Source organism: Condylura cristata, unplaced genomic scaffold (genome assembly GCF_000260355.1).
Source record: "Condylura cristata isolate star-nosed mole 26May11 unplaced genomic scaffold, ConCri1.0 scaffold00029, whole genome shotgun sequence".
NCBI classification, from domain to species: Eukaryota; Metazoa; Chordata; class Mammalia; order Eulipotyphla; family Talpidae; genus Condylura; species Condylura cristata.
This window is the reverse complement of record NW_004567130.1, coordinates 14,608,089-14,622,663: the sequence shown is the minus strand read 5'-3', so window position 1 is coordinate 14,622,663 and position 14,575 is coordinate 14,608,089. Positions and strand designations below refer to the sequence as shown.

General features: G+C 58.4%; 1 protein-coding gene across 1 annotated transcript in view; it reads right to left on the bottom strand.

Moving 5' to 3' along the window:
- The window catches only part of KSR2 (kinase suppressor of ras 2), a 339,253-nt gene that overhangs the window by 77,356 nt on the left and 247,322 nt on the right, over nt 1–14,575 (bottom strand). Inside the window, exon 8 of the mRNA XM_012730806.1 lies at nt 1,723–1,790. Within this exon, the coding sequence (XP_012586260.1) occupies nt 1,723–1,790 (68 nt within the window). The remainder of the gene's footprint in view (nt 1–1,722; nt 1,791–14,575) is intronic.

Sequence of the window (14,575 nt, the reverse complement as noted above, 5' to 3'; positions counted from 1 at the left end):
AGCAAGATACTGGCAGACTTCTGGAGAGTTCTTTTTGCTTCTCATGTACTGGTACCAGCCACCTCTCAGCCAACGGGGCCCAGCTGTGTGGGTGGTGTGCGGGAGCCCTGCTTCAGATGTGAGCCTCTGGGAGCAGGCACCTTTCAGCAAGCCTCTCCCCTGGTGGGGGCAACCTCCCCCGTGAGGCTGATCACAGGGCTCAAGGGCTGAGACTCCAGCTCTAAAATAGCCTCTCTGGGCATACGCAGTTGTTTAAGGAACAGATGGTTCTTAATTAAAGATACGGAGTGGGGTCGGAGAAGAGCGCTGTGAAGTTTCCCTTTCCTCACAATCTCCTCCCCTTGTGGCCGTAAGCAATGCAAAGATCGTTGAAAACCAACTGCCTGTGGCTCTGGAACACATCTCAGCACTTTCAGCAGCAGTGATTTGCTGCCTCTAAGTTTCACTTGGGTTCACCCACAGGACAGGGCAGGTGCCCCTCAGTGTACTCCAACCAAGGCCAGGGGTGCCCGAGAGGAGGCAGAGTCTTCCCGCCCCAGGTCAGCACTAAGCTGCTCCCGGGTGGCTGGAAGGCTCCAATCCAGCCCAGACACCGGGGGCGGCCATCAGGAATTTAAAAAATTTTAATAAGTTGCTGTGTGTGGCTTAGGAAACTCTCTGGACATTTCTCTGAAATGCTGGCAGGTCCACATCAGCTGTGGGCCCCTCACTCTGTGCAGGGACCCTGTCTGGCCAGGGTGTAGGCTCCGTCTCTGTCCTGGCAGGCGTCTGAGTCAGCAACTCCTACGCCAGAGCAGCCCTTCTCAACCGAGGCAGAGGCATCGCTCAGAGATGCTGTTAAAAATGCAGGTGTTGACCTGCGAGGTTCTTACAAGCTCCCAGGTGATGCCCATGGCGGTGGTCCTTGGGCCAGCAGTGCAACAGCAGAGGTCTGGACCAGCAGTGTCCAGCGGACCTTCTGCCGTAGTGAAGGTGTTCTGGTCTGCACTAGCCAGTAGGGTGGCCACATGTGGCTACTGAATGCGGCTGGTGTGACTGAGGCATTAAAGTTTTTTCTTTCATCTTCACGAATTTAAATGGTCAGAGGAGGCACAAACCTACGGATGCCCCCAGGGAGGACCACAGTGCGGACACTGGAGTCAGGGACCAGAATCAGAGCAGCTATTTGGAAAGCTGAACTGCGAAGCTGCCCAAGGAAGCGCCTTCCACCCAGTCCTCGGCAGGCAAGGAAAAGTCTTTCTTCCCGGCTTAGTTAGGCCTGCTCTGTCAGGCTGGGAGGCTGGCGTGGCGCTCCCGGCGGGGCGCTGCCCCAGAGGCCCAGAGCAGCAGCACGCGCGGCCCATACCTGCAGGCCCACCTGGGCCAGGAGAGCACACAAAGGCACGTACCAGCCAGCATGCTTCAGAGTGGGAGCGCAGTGGGGCTAGGGGCAAGAGAAGAGAGGGAAAGCTCGGAGAGGGAGACAAGGGTCCGGGAAGGCTAGGTGAGCCTGGAGGCCACAGTACTAGAACACAGCACAGGGCAGGGGCCAGCGGGGGCCAGCATGGGGGTGGGAGGAGGGAAGAGCAGAGAGAAGGCCAGGAAGAAAGGCAGCAGAGGGAAAGGAAGGACACAGGTGGTGTCGGGGGTCGGGGTACCCAGAATCAGGGGGCCTGTGTGGGCATTCTCTGAAATGGCCGACCCCCAGCCCCCACCCCAGGGAAGCAAGCGCTGAGTACTTACCTCCTCTGTGGATGATGAGGAGATGGCAGGGCGGGGCTTCTTTGGTGCATTTGTTGTGGCACTTTAACCTGCGAGAGCAAGAGAGGAGGATGGACACGCAGACAGAGGGCCGGGCCACACTCCCTGCTCCGAGGCTGCCAGGACTGCGGGCCGGGCGGGAGGTGGCCGGGCAGCCGCGGCAAAGGTGCCCCCGGGCGTCCAGAGCGAGGCCGGCTGGCGCGCGGGAGGCCCCGGGGCTCAGCGTGCGCAGCAACTACGTCACTGTCGGAGCCCACCAGGCCTCGCGCCCTTTAGGATTTCCCAGCAGAGAGTGCCTATGGCCACCCACGCTCGCCCAGGCCTGCTAATGGCCACTGTGCACGTGAAGACGCACCCCGCCCACAGGGCCGAACACGCCGTGCGCATGCGTCCCTGGCGCTTCAGCGCAACCTCACAAAACAGGTGTCACCCTCCTCCTGTGGCACAGGCACCCTGGGGTTAATGACCTGTCCTGGCACAAAACCTGGGCCGTGGCACCAGAAGTGGGCTCTGGCTTTCCGCCCAGGCCGCCAGTCAGAATGAGGCTGGTAACAGGAAAGGCGTTTAGGGGCTCGGGGGCAACCGTCGTCCCTGGAAACGCGTCTCAGATGTCACCCCGTCTTCCTCATACCGTTGCCTGACTTCAGGGGAAAATTAAAGCCCCGAGCCACTACGGCTTGGCTCCGACGTTCTCCTCCAGCGTTTCATGCCCGCAGGGCTGGACACGTCACGGCGGGCTGCGCTGCTGGCGCTGGGCTTCCTCACCGCTGGGCCTGAAGCAGCTACATTCTAGCTGGCGGCTGCGCCCAGGCTGCTCAGCGGCTGACTCTACCCGAGGGGGCTCTGCCCTGTCCTCACCCTCTCGCGGGCCAGCAGCTCACCTGAGCGTTTTAACAGTGGCTGGAACGCCCAGACAGAGATGAGCTGTGGCTCCCTCCAGTTAGTCCAGCGCAGGGATTCTCGGAGAGGGGCCCCCAGACAAGCAGAATCCTTACAGAAGCATGACTGCGGGGCAGGTCCGGCCCGTGCTGCTGCAGGAGACGCCGCAGCCGGCCAAAGCAGGCCCCCCCACCCCGGCTCTGTGCCGGTCAGGACGCGCGCCCCACCGACGCCCTGCGGTCCGCGGGCTGGGGTGTGCCTGCGTGTTTCCTCAGTTCTTCTCATGTTTGGTCTTTTCAGGCCTCAGTAGGGCCCTGAATTCCCCTCTGACCTGAGAAGTCAGACGTGGGACCTGGGAGTGTGGGGGCAACGTCTCCCTGCCCAGGTCTCCATCGGCGGCTCCCTGTGCCCCCGCACCGCCACCTCCTGCCAGCATGCGCCCGCCCGGCTGTGCCAGGCGACACTGAGCAACTCAAGGAAGGTGTCTTCCCACTAAAGTGTCTGTTTTTGATGACTCTCTGTTAATAGCAAGAGATGCTGATTTTTAATTCACTCTAATAGATACTTAAAAAAAGCCATAAAACTATTATAGATCAAATGAAATGTGTGGATCTCATTTAGACCCCAGCTTGAAGAAAAGAACTACCAAAAAGTGGTTATCCTGTGATATTTAAGAACAAGTAAACACGACTGATGATATTAAACAGATACAGTTTTGTCTTTAAATAAATAGATTTACTTTTTAAAAAGCCTCACACTGTAAATAAATAAATGTGAAGCTGCTACATAAAGATGACGAAATTACGAGGGGGTGTTGAGTAATTACTGACTTAGACTGGAGAAAAGTTGCTTAGACAATTTGGAATCTTCAAAGAGCAGCAGCAGCTTGTGGCATCCAATGTCTACGACCCTCGGAAGCCACGGGGCGCTCTCGGCTACGAATGTCACTAAGAATGCAGGACACGGGCCCTCCCTGGTGGCGCAGCAGGTTAAAGCACAGCACTATGAAGGCCGAAGCCACTGCAGGACGAGTTCGATCCCCGCCACCCACACGGTGCGGCAGACCTCTCCTGTCTCACCCGCTGCTCCCCTAGCAGGGTGTTTCATTCGGTCTGCCTGTTCTGCTCCCCACTCTGTCTCCGGTGAACCGTCCCACCTTCCACACCTCTGGTCTGTACTCCAGTTCTGTATTCACAAAGAAATAAATCTTAAAAAAACAAAACAAAACAAAACAAAACAAAAAAACAAAAAAAAACCGCAGGACAGAAATCAGCCAGAGAAAGCACCTCTGCGGCCCTGACCATGCAGCACGAACGTCCTGCAGACTTATGCGATGCCTTTAGTCCTCTCAACAGCCCTAAAAGTTAGGAACTATTGCCACAACCATGTCGGACTGTGAAACTGAGGTCCGGCAAATCTGGACAAGACCCCGAGTCCAGGTCAAATGATGCTGCAGGTGCCACTGTCGCCTCCTCTCCCGGCTTCACCTCCCACGTGAGGGAAGGAAAGGGGCGCGCCCTGGGAATGACAGCGTCTCCTCGGACCCAAGCCGAAGCCGCACCTGTTCCCCCCGCCGCCAGTTGCCTGCCTTCGCCCCGTGTTCTCCTCTCTGGGCCTCCAGACTGCCAGAGACAGTGAGGGCCCCGGCCCCCCGGGGAAGAGCTGGCGCCGCGTCACACCCTGATGGCACTGCACGTAGCCAGCTCTGCTCTTCCAACACGCACTTAACCGGGCACACTCTGCCCCAGTTCCCGGGGACACGACAGGGCCGGTGGAGGGGCCCTTGCGTTATGGGGAGGGGTCACAACAGGCAAACAGACAGCGGGCTGGCGCGAAAACACAGCAACTGAAGGGGAGGAGGGCAATGGGGGGCGGGGGGGTGTAGGCTGGGGGGAGGAGCAAGAGGGATGGGTCAGGGGTCAGAAGTCGTGAGCAGCAAAGCAAGGCCGGTGGGCAAGGCCAGGAGTCGCCCTGGCCACCGCGAGGGCCAGCCCGGGGCAGCCAAGCTGGGGAACTGGCTGACGCCGGTCAGCGCGGCTTCTGCCCTCGCATCTCTCCAACAAGCCAACCACTGGCCCTTGAGTTGTGTGTCAAGGTCCGTAGAGACGGGAGCCCCACTGAGATGCCAGGATTGTGAGAGGCGGCACAGGTCGCCACTGGGCGCCCAAAGAGCGCTTGCTGCCACCAAGCCCTCTGTGCACCTCGGCCCCGTGTCTCTCTAGACCACAGTCCTTGACTTTTGGTTCTCCTGGTGCTTCGTCCCAGCAGGAGGAAAGCCAGGGGCGTGAGGGGACGGCTGAAGACCAACACGTGTCTGCACCAGACACGCCGGAGGAGCTTGTGACTCAGGAGGTGGCTCTGAAAGACGCCCGGGGCAGGGCAGAGTCCAGCAGGGCGAGAAGCCTGGGGTCAGGCCGCCCTGAGCGCGAGCACAGGTGTGCCCAGACCAAGGAGACGACACCTTGCTGAGCTCAGGCCCCTCGACTGCCAAGCCACAGCAGACTCAGCCCCAGGCGGCAGGGCCAGGTCCCTGCAGGCAGGAGGCAGCTGAAACACACCTGCAGCCTCACCAGGTGCGCCAGCAACCCCCACGCACCTCACCTAGACTAGATAAACTTAAAGCTTTCACTACAAAGAATTTTTTTGAACAGCCAGAGCCTTGCAGGGTTAGCTTCAGTCGTCAAGGGAAGTGGCTTCTGCGGAATGTTGCAATGCCCGAAGGAGCTGCTGGTGAAGTGAGACGTTCTCTCCCTTGATGTTAAACGTGCGGATTTATCTTGGGGCAGACTCTGGGTTCTCCTTATCTTCGTAGACTCCTCCCTGACCCCACTTACAACACCTGGTGCATAAGGCATGCTGGATAAATACCAGGGAGACGAGAGAGGAGGACAGAGAGCGCCGAAGAGGAAGGGAGAGCCTGTCAAAGGCGGCGACTGGGGCAGGCGCATGAACAGACTAGCAAAGGCGTTTGTGAAAAATGGCCACTGTTCCCCGCTCCCCCTCATCTCCGCGCCCCCTCTCCCCCCAGTTTGTGACACGCTAGCATGCACCTACTTTCTTCGTGGATGTGAGGGCAGGGACTTGTCCAGAAGCAAACTGGGCTTCCACAGGCCTTTCCCAGAACTTCGGGGACAGTCGTTCTTCTCTACTCCCCCCCCCGCAGACTGACAGGGCCCCAGCAGCCAGCGGAGCAGGTGCGGACCTGGCACCAGGTGCGGGCAGGCTGGGGTCACAGCAGCCGCCTCCCAGGAGGACAGGAGGATGACCTCCCGCGGGTGAGGTCATCGCGGGATCACGGGTCGCTGGGCAATCCTCGCCACCTTATGACAAGTCTGCTCTGAGCAGCCAGATCCTTAGTTTCTTCTCTTCCTTTCACCCCACACCAGCTCTCTTGGCAATGCATCTGAGCAAGATTTTCCACACAGAAAATCACTTTAAAAGCCCGGCTCCTGGGCCTTCATGGAGGAAATGTGAGACGAGTGTCACCTTTGAGCCGAGGGCTCTGACGGGCCAGGTATTCTGAACCATCCCACGAGCCACGGCTGTGATCAGACCCACATCAAAGTCGAGAAGACGGAGGCTCAGTGAACATCCCCAAGCCAGGATGGTGCATCTGCACCAGAACAGGACGAGGATGCCGAGTTTCATCCTGTTCTCAGTGTCTCCCAGCGAGGAATTACTGTCTAGGTCTGAAGCCCGTCCTCTTGGCTTTTCAAGCTCAAACCCCCACTGCCTCAACAATCCCACTACAGCCGTCCCACTGACGGGAACCAGGTTCTCAGGGCCCTGGGTGGGCAAGAACCACTGTCCCTCCACGGGTCTTTCCGAGACCCACCAACAAACACAGGGGCACTGTGTGCCGGGCAGCGCTAACCCACAGGTGCCCACGACCCGGACGCGGCCCCACCCCGCACAATCCTGTCGGGTCAGGGCAGCGGGTGCGTGGCACGGTGTATAGATGGCAGGGCAGGGCATGGCACTCTGGAGGAAGTGTTGACTGAGCTGAGCCTGAGAGATGAGCAGGAGCTAGCAGAGGTGTGCAAGAAAGATGCAGGCGGAAGCAATAAAGGGCAGGTACAGATGTGCGACGAGCGGCACACACCGCCTGCGGGGGTCATGGCTGGAGCAGGGCTCTGGCCGGAGGAGGAAAGCGGTCGGAGAGGAGGAAGGCACGGTAAGCAGAGCTTGATGAGCAAAGGGTAACCAATGGAGACTTTAGATGGGCAGGCGAAGGCTCACTAAATATTCTGGAAAGACCCTCAATGGCAGGGGATTTTCCCAATGAAAAGGCAGAGAAGATCCCCGCTTGGGGTCACCCCTGTCCCCTCCTCTTCTCTCCCCCGACCTTTCCTCTTCCAGGTCCCTAGGACCAGCACTCCTGAGACGTCTTGCCAAGTCCCTAAGCCAAATCGGCCCCTCTGGTAACATGGCTTATGTCAAAGGCCATCAGGGCACCAGCTGGGTGTCATCTCCTTTTGGTTCCCCTGTGGGCTCTCGTGTGAGCCAAGGTGCCTAGAAACCTCTCTGTTACTCTCTAGAGGCCATCGAATCACTCCTCCCCGACTGCTGACAACTCAGGGGTGCTGAGGCCTCCCGCCTACAACTCCAGGAAACCCACCGTGGGTCCAGAGGCGGGACACCCACATGCAGATAGACCTCAGGCTCCAGGGAGACAATGGAAACAATCAGGAGACCCCAGCACTGTTCAGCCACAGAAGGATGCTCCCCGGCCCCGGTCACCCCAGCTCCCATCGGGAGAAGGGAGCGTGGCCCCAGAGCTGTACGCGCGACACAAAGGCCCTTCAAGGGTGGCGCTGGGCAGGGCGAGGAAGCCACACAGGGCCCTGTACCGGGGCTGGCTGAGATCAGCGCTCACACTCCGCTCGGCAAGTTCCATTCGGGGCGTGGGGGAGGAGCATTCTGTGTGGTCGGGCCTGGGCCACGGACGTGGTTAAGATCTAGACGGCCAGTGAGAGGGACAAGTGGTTTTGAGAAGCGGACCCCTTACCATGAGACATCTCGGCTATTTATTTAGTTTCCACATCTGTAAAATGCGGATAATCGCAGCCCTAACCTTCCAGTGGTTGTTGCAAGAATGAGACAATGTCAAATGTGCAACCAAGTGTCTGACATGATCATCTCACCCTCAATGCATGGTATCATCACCATCACCACATCCAGTCCCCACCTCGGCCGCCAGCAGAGCTGTGCTCATTCCTCGCACACAACTGTAATCGGGCCCAACCCTTTTGCTTATGGTAAGTAAAAACACATACAGGGGCCATCATTCCAATTAAGATCACCACGCACTGAAGTGTTTCTATTAATGTAAGTAATGCAGTAAGTTCGGGCTTCGAGCTGGTGAGCTCCAAAACGCATGCTCATAATCACATCCTGCCAATATCCTGCCTGTTGTACAAATTCCTGAAGCTTCCAGGAGCTTCACAGCAGCTGAACTTCAGAGCTCATCTTCCCCCCAGTTTTCCAACGGCTGAGAAAACTGGTGCGCCCCGTGGCTGAGCCCAGCCATCGCTCACTTCTCCTGCACCCTCTTCTCTCCTCACTACCTGTGGCTGCAGCCATTTCGTGAAGTCAGGACGTTTTCAGATTAAACCCTTCTATTTCCATGCAGAAACGTGGGCTGGGAGAGCGCACAGACCAGAAAGAAGCGCGCGTCAACGCCAAGATGCTGACGGCACAGGCACGGGACTCGAGCAAGTCGGGCTGCATGAGAAGCGAGACGCGGACTCTGGCACGCCAGTGAGGTCCGTGCAGCAGGGTGACCTGGACAATAAGCGCGTGGACACAGCCTTGCCACAGACTGGAAAGTGTGTGTTTGCCCAGAAACTCGGCTCCCAGCAGCCCCCTTCCTACTCAGGAAATGACGGCTGACGCCTCAGCCCTACCCAAGGGGGCACTGCCCTTGGCTGGGGCGCTGCGCTGACCTGGGCCAGCCTCCAGCCTCCACCCCCCGGCCGCCTGGGACACGGACTTCGAGTACAAAATGCAGGACAGAACTTTTAAAGATTCTGACTCGAAAGAATCCCCAATGCATTCGTGTGGTTTTCGTGGCATAATGAAGGTATTAGCCTCAATTTACATCTCACATCAGAGAGGCTTAGAGACTTGCCCAGAATCCCACAGCTGGGAAGTGGTAGAGCCAGGACCTGACTCAGCCTCTGCGGCTCTGGGTCTGGTCTGCTGCTGGCTCACTGCTGGAAAGCTGGGCTCCTTAGGAGCAGATCCTGCTAGGGGTAATCTTGCAAGTACTTTATGGGAGCAATTCTCCCAACTAAACCTATTTCACCGCGGGGGGAGCAAGATGTTTTCGAGCAGGATATGGGCAAACTAAGCAAGGATATGGTTTCAAGTGACCTTAGTCTCAGCTGGATCCCAGAGGACCCTGCATTACACTCTGCCGGCCGAGAAGCAAGGAGGCTGGGTTTGGAGGTCTAGTCTGTAGTTCTGAGTCACGTGGGGGAGGTCAGGCTCACTCCCAGGCCCCTGCAAGCTGCAAGCCTCCAGAGGCCGCAGGTCTGAGCTGTGAGAGGTGGCGCCTGTCACAGCTGCTAAGTGAGATCATGAGGGAAGGTGAACAAGACTTCCAGTTGCACAGGGCGAGGGAGGGCTGTGCTTCGTGCTTCGTGGCCACCAATTTCATCGTCTGTCTTCCAAGCAGAAGAATGGGTAATCAATGGTCCTAGAGAAAAAGGAGCCTCTGCAAGGTGTCTCACAGCCAATACAGAGCCTCTGAGCAGGGGACTCAGAGCAGCCCAGATCCCGGCTCCTCCTGATGACCCACTCGGGTGATGAGGGCAGCAGAGTAGACTGCGCTCCCAGGACGGGCTGGAAGGGCGCCCGGGGGGCACGCGGGAGCCTGGGCGGCAGGGTCCGCGCTGGGGCTGCAGAGGCCATCGGCCTCCTCTCCACCCGGGCCCTGCCTGCGACAAACAGCTGCCAAACACGGACCGGCAGGCTCTCTCCATCCTGAGCCAAGGCTCTGCCTATGCCGCTTCCCCCTTCTGGCACACCCTTACCCCGCCGCCCGGCTGACTCCTGCTCTGCCTTCAAGTCCCAGAGCCTTGGAGAGACAGCCCGCCACGGTGTGCGTGATGCAGAGGCATCCTTAGAACTGAAGCTCCCCCTGGACAGCAGTTACTCCTTGTTCCTTCCTCCCTCTTGATCCTTGTTCCTCACTTACACTCTAGTGCAACAGGAATTATCTAGAAGCATTAAAAAGGCAGATTCCTAGCCCTGTCCCCAGAGTCTGCACCACGAGTGCAGGGAAAGTCTCAGCAGCTCTAATTTAAGCTTCTCCCATGACCCAGAGCTAGGGCCTGGGCTTGTCTGAAGTGAGGCCCTTGAGGACAGCAACCTGGTCTTTTTCACCTCTGTGCCTCAAATGGTGGCGGAGAATCCTCCAAGTGGTAAATGTCAGGCGGGGCGATGGACCTAACCAGGACCGTCTATAAAAGGAGGGTGTGGGGTGGGGCAAGCACGAGCACGTGTTAGCACGAGCAAGTGTTAGCATGCTGCTTCTCCACGGGAGGTGTGCAAGACGCCCCCTCCCTTCCATACTCCTGCGCTGGCAGGAAAATAAGCACCCTTGTTTCTTTAGAGCACAAGTCACCCAAAACACTGCTGTGCACTCTCCTGCAAGACATGCAGATAGCACTGACGAGGCTTCCAAGGAACCAGACCTCAGCTCTGCCGGAGAACTGTGAGGAGGAGGAAGGATGCAAACAGCAAGGATGAGGGCCGGGAAATCCTCCGGCATCTGACTGCAAAGCTAACTTCAGCCAGCTGAGTCCGCAGTCATCAGACAACGCACGGACCGTGCTGGCATCCTGCCACTGAGAACTCAACTCCATCCTGCGCTCACAAACCTATTAGATGAAAACGCCTCGATTTAGATAACTGCAAATTGCCTTCTGAGCATAATTTCCCATTAGTTCATTAATCTCCCTATTCAGAGCGCCAACAAGACAGCTGATGATCATTCCGGAGGAAGTGGGCATTAAACCCAAGCAGGAGGGAAGGGGGTTAGACAGGCAGCATGCTTGCTTCCTGGTGGAGCAGGGACCCCCAAATTAATTCATAAAGTAACAGTATTCACTTTCAACTACTAAGCTCTAGTGCTGGGCCAGATACCAGGCTGAGCATTTTACCTTACTGACTGGTGTCCCTTATTGTTTTTAAACAACCTGGTGAAGTAGGTTATTATTTTTCCTGTTCTACAGAGGAAGAAATCGGTTCAGAAGTGATCATTCAACCAATCAGCAGCGGAGTCTGGATTAAACTATGGACTGTGTGCGCGATGTGTGTGTGCATTTGCAAGCCTGCACAGGGCAGGTTCTCTGCTGATTCAGGCAGCAGATAACGGAGGTCCCGGATCTCTGAGCGGCTTTCCGCGTGCTTCTCTACGCCAGTTGTGGGGGGCAAGCCAGAGGCGGACAGGGCGAACCGGCCAGAGGCGGGGAGCTCGGAGGCCTCCCAGGCCCGGGAAAGCCCTACTTTCTCCTTGGCCCTCCCTGGTGCCTTCTGGCAGCTGCTCCCCGTAGCCTACCGCCAGCTCCGAGTGACACAACCCCTGGCCTCGGCCTCCAGGCTCAGGTGTGCCCACTTACACGTGCCCACACCGTGCTCCAGGTGTCCACAACCGGGCGCGTGTGCCCAAGAGCCACATTGTCAAGCCCCTTCTGCATTCCAGACTGCAGGTGGCAACCACAGAGGCCGGCAAGGGTAGAAGCCTGAGTGTCACTCACCCTGCAGTGTGTGACTGACAGCCGGGTTCCTATGAATTTGCTGAAGACACAATGACGACCAAGATTTGTGTCTACAGAGGGTGGCCAAGGGGCGTCACAGCAAAGAGCCTGAATGAGCCACCTAGTGACAGTATGAGGCTGGGTGTCAGGCTGGAAGTGAAGCTTGCTTTTGTCAAACCTCTACTCTGCTGCAGAGCGGGGTCCTGGGACCAAGCTGCACAGGCGTCACCTGGGGACCTGTGAGGAAGGTTCTGGGTGGCCGCCACTCCCAGACCTGCTGCATCACAGCCTGCAGGCTGGGCCCAGGGAACCTGTGTGTGAGTCACCCTCAGGGAATTCTCACACACACTCAACGTGGAGAGACACAGTCTGAAAACAAAATCTGCCACAAAAAGGGGTTTGGAGCTCCCTGGAGCAGTGTTTCTCTCCCTTGAACCTGAGCTGGAATCCCAGGACAGTCTATAAGCACAGCGTCAGATCTGGCTCACCTGGGGCCCAGCCAGCCCAGTTGACGCAGGTGACGCTGAGGCCGCTGGTCCTGAGCCACCCAGGTGTTTTGTGGAACCAGCAGCACCCAGGAGCTTCCCTCAGGATCGCTCGCTCAGGGCAGCTTCACACCCACGTCTCTGGGGTGCTTCAGGACAGCAGGAGATTACCTGGACCAATTTCCAAAGCTGTCTGCACACTCTGGTTCAAACAGCAGCCCCTTCTCTGGCTCTAGTTTCTCTTCTCTTTTGTTCTTCTCCTTGGTACTTAGCACTATGTGGACAGATGCTCTGCTTCACTAATACACTTCTGCTGCTTGTCTGCTGCCCGCCTCGCCAGCCTGTAAGCCCACGAGGGCAGGGCTTTGTCTGCCTCCTTCACTGTTCTTCCCCTCTAGCCAGAACAGTGCCCAGTGCACTGCGGATGCCAGTAACACTTGGGAGTAAGTGAATGTTTTCCCCAAGAAGCTGCTGCCCTGGCCTTGGGGCCCCCCTCTGAAATTTCCCCTGCGCTGCTCTTCATGCCGGTGCTTGAGTTTCCCACTCATTTCTCTGTAGCTGTGTCTTCCTCCAGGCTCCTCGAACTTGGGGTCTGTGTGTTCCCCAGTCCTGTTCGCCTAAGCCTCTGGTCGGCCTATCCATCCGCCCCAATCCGGGCCAGTTTTTGGAAGCCTGCGCAAGGGCCACCCAGCCTCGCGTAACTATGCAAACGCTACAGGACTCGACTCACAGAGGAGCAAGCTCAACACCAGTGGGCGACACCCTCGGCGCTCTCAGCCGCACGCTGGAGACAAAGCCAGGCTCAGCTCACGCCGCCCGCCGCCAGACTCCCTGACGCTGCCCGAAGGCCGCAGCCACTGCGGCTCTGCTCCGGCCGCTCCGGCAGTCTTCCCACGGCTGAGCAAGTCGGTGAAACCCACGGTCGGATCCAGCCACACCCTGGTCCCACCTCCGCGGCTGCCGTGCAGCAGCCGCTTCCGCACACGCGGAGGAAGCCCTGGCATCTGGGGCGAGCACGTTGCTGGCTCCTGGCTCCTTCCCACGGCCCAGCGGGGGACGCGGGCTGCACCCAGAGGCAGCCAGGCGACGGAGGCCCCAGGTGACACGGGCTGTGTCTGAGACTCACACCCAGCGCCCGCGTTTCAGAGCGCGCTGCCTGCTGGGGGTGACCGCCTGGGCAGGGCCTGCACCTCTGCTCATCACTTCAGGACAGAAAGCAGGAGCAAGCCACGCGGGGCTCGGCCCGTACTGCTGGAACTGTCACGGCGTGGGGTGCCGGGCCTTGCAGCTCCCATGTCCCCACCACCCACTACCTGACTTCAAAGCCCTCACTCGGCAGGTGCGGGCTTCCCACACCTGACCGTGGCATGAGACGCCCTGCTGAGACGGCCTGGGGCAGCAGTGTGCAGGGACATCGGGCAGCTTCAGCTCGGACCAAGGACCCGTCTGTGCCCTCTGCGGTCAGAAGGAACAGGGTCCGCCACCCGGGCTGCCTGAGAGGAGCTGGGTCTGTGAAGGATGGAGTGGGGGACACGGGCCCCCAAGTACCAGTGCTGGGTAATTACGGCTGCCGCCTCTCCTTATGCTGTGGGGCTCAAGACTCCTTGGGAATGAATGAGTCCCGCAACTCCAGGGCCCGCCCAGCCTTACCTTCGTTACCCAGGCGAGAGGCATCCAGGCTAGGGGTGAGCACTGCCCTGCCGCTCTCCCCCATCCTGGGGCAGAGGGAGGCCTAAAGGGACCCAAATGAGAGGGCCCCTCCTGGGCGGGACAAGAAGGGGCTCCTAGCAAGCAAACACACATTCGTCTGTAATCTTAGACAACTGAAAGTGACTGCCAATGTGACAGTGACTGGACCAGAGGGATATTCAGTGCCCGTTCGCGGAGGGAGAGGGAAGGCCGGCAAGACGCTGGCAGCTTCTGGCGGAGGACACAAGTCAGAGCCTGCGTGGAGGAGGCGGAGCAGCCCAGAGCGCCAACGGCAAGGTGAGGCGGCGGCCACCGTCACGGCCCGAAGCGCAGGGCCGGGTCAAGCCCATCTCAGCCTGACTCCAGGGCCCACGAGGGCTCCTGCCCTTGTCCACATGCTGCGGCCTGGAAGGCCTTGAGACCGACGCGGTGCCACAGACAGGACAGAGCGCGAGGCTCAGGGCTCCGGTCCTGACGGCCACTGCAGGCGTGGCCCAGGTGGGCAACTGGTCCCTCTTTTAACACTCGTTCTCACATCTGTAAACTGGGGGTGTGGGGCGGGAATCCTAGCCTCCACCCCACAGAGAGGTAGAATGAGAAGGCAAGACAAAGGAGAAAAGGACTTGGCAAACTTTAACTCAAGGGTGGGCCAACTAGCCAGGGCCAAAGCCAAGCCTACAGCCCGTTTCTGTAAGTAAGATCTCAAAGGCATAAACAAGTGCACCCCACGCACGTGTACAGATACTGTCCGTGTCTGCTTCTGAGGTACACTGCAGAGCTGAGTAGTTGAAACCAATACCCCCTGGCCCGCAGAGCCTAAAATACTTCGTAACTGGTCAACTCAAGAAAAAAGCATGTCAATCCAGACCCTCCCCGGTGGTGCAAAGGGTTAGGACGCAGCACTACAAGCTGGCTGCAGCCACGAGTTTGATCCTCGCCCCAGAGCTGACCCACATGGCACGGCAGACCTCTCCTGACCTGCCCACTGCTCCCTCAGCAGTGCACTTTGTCCATCTA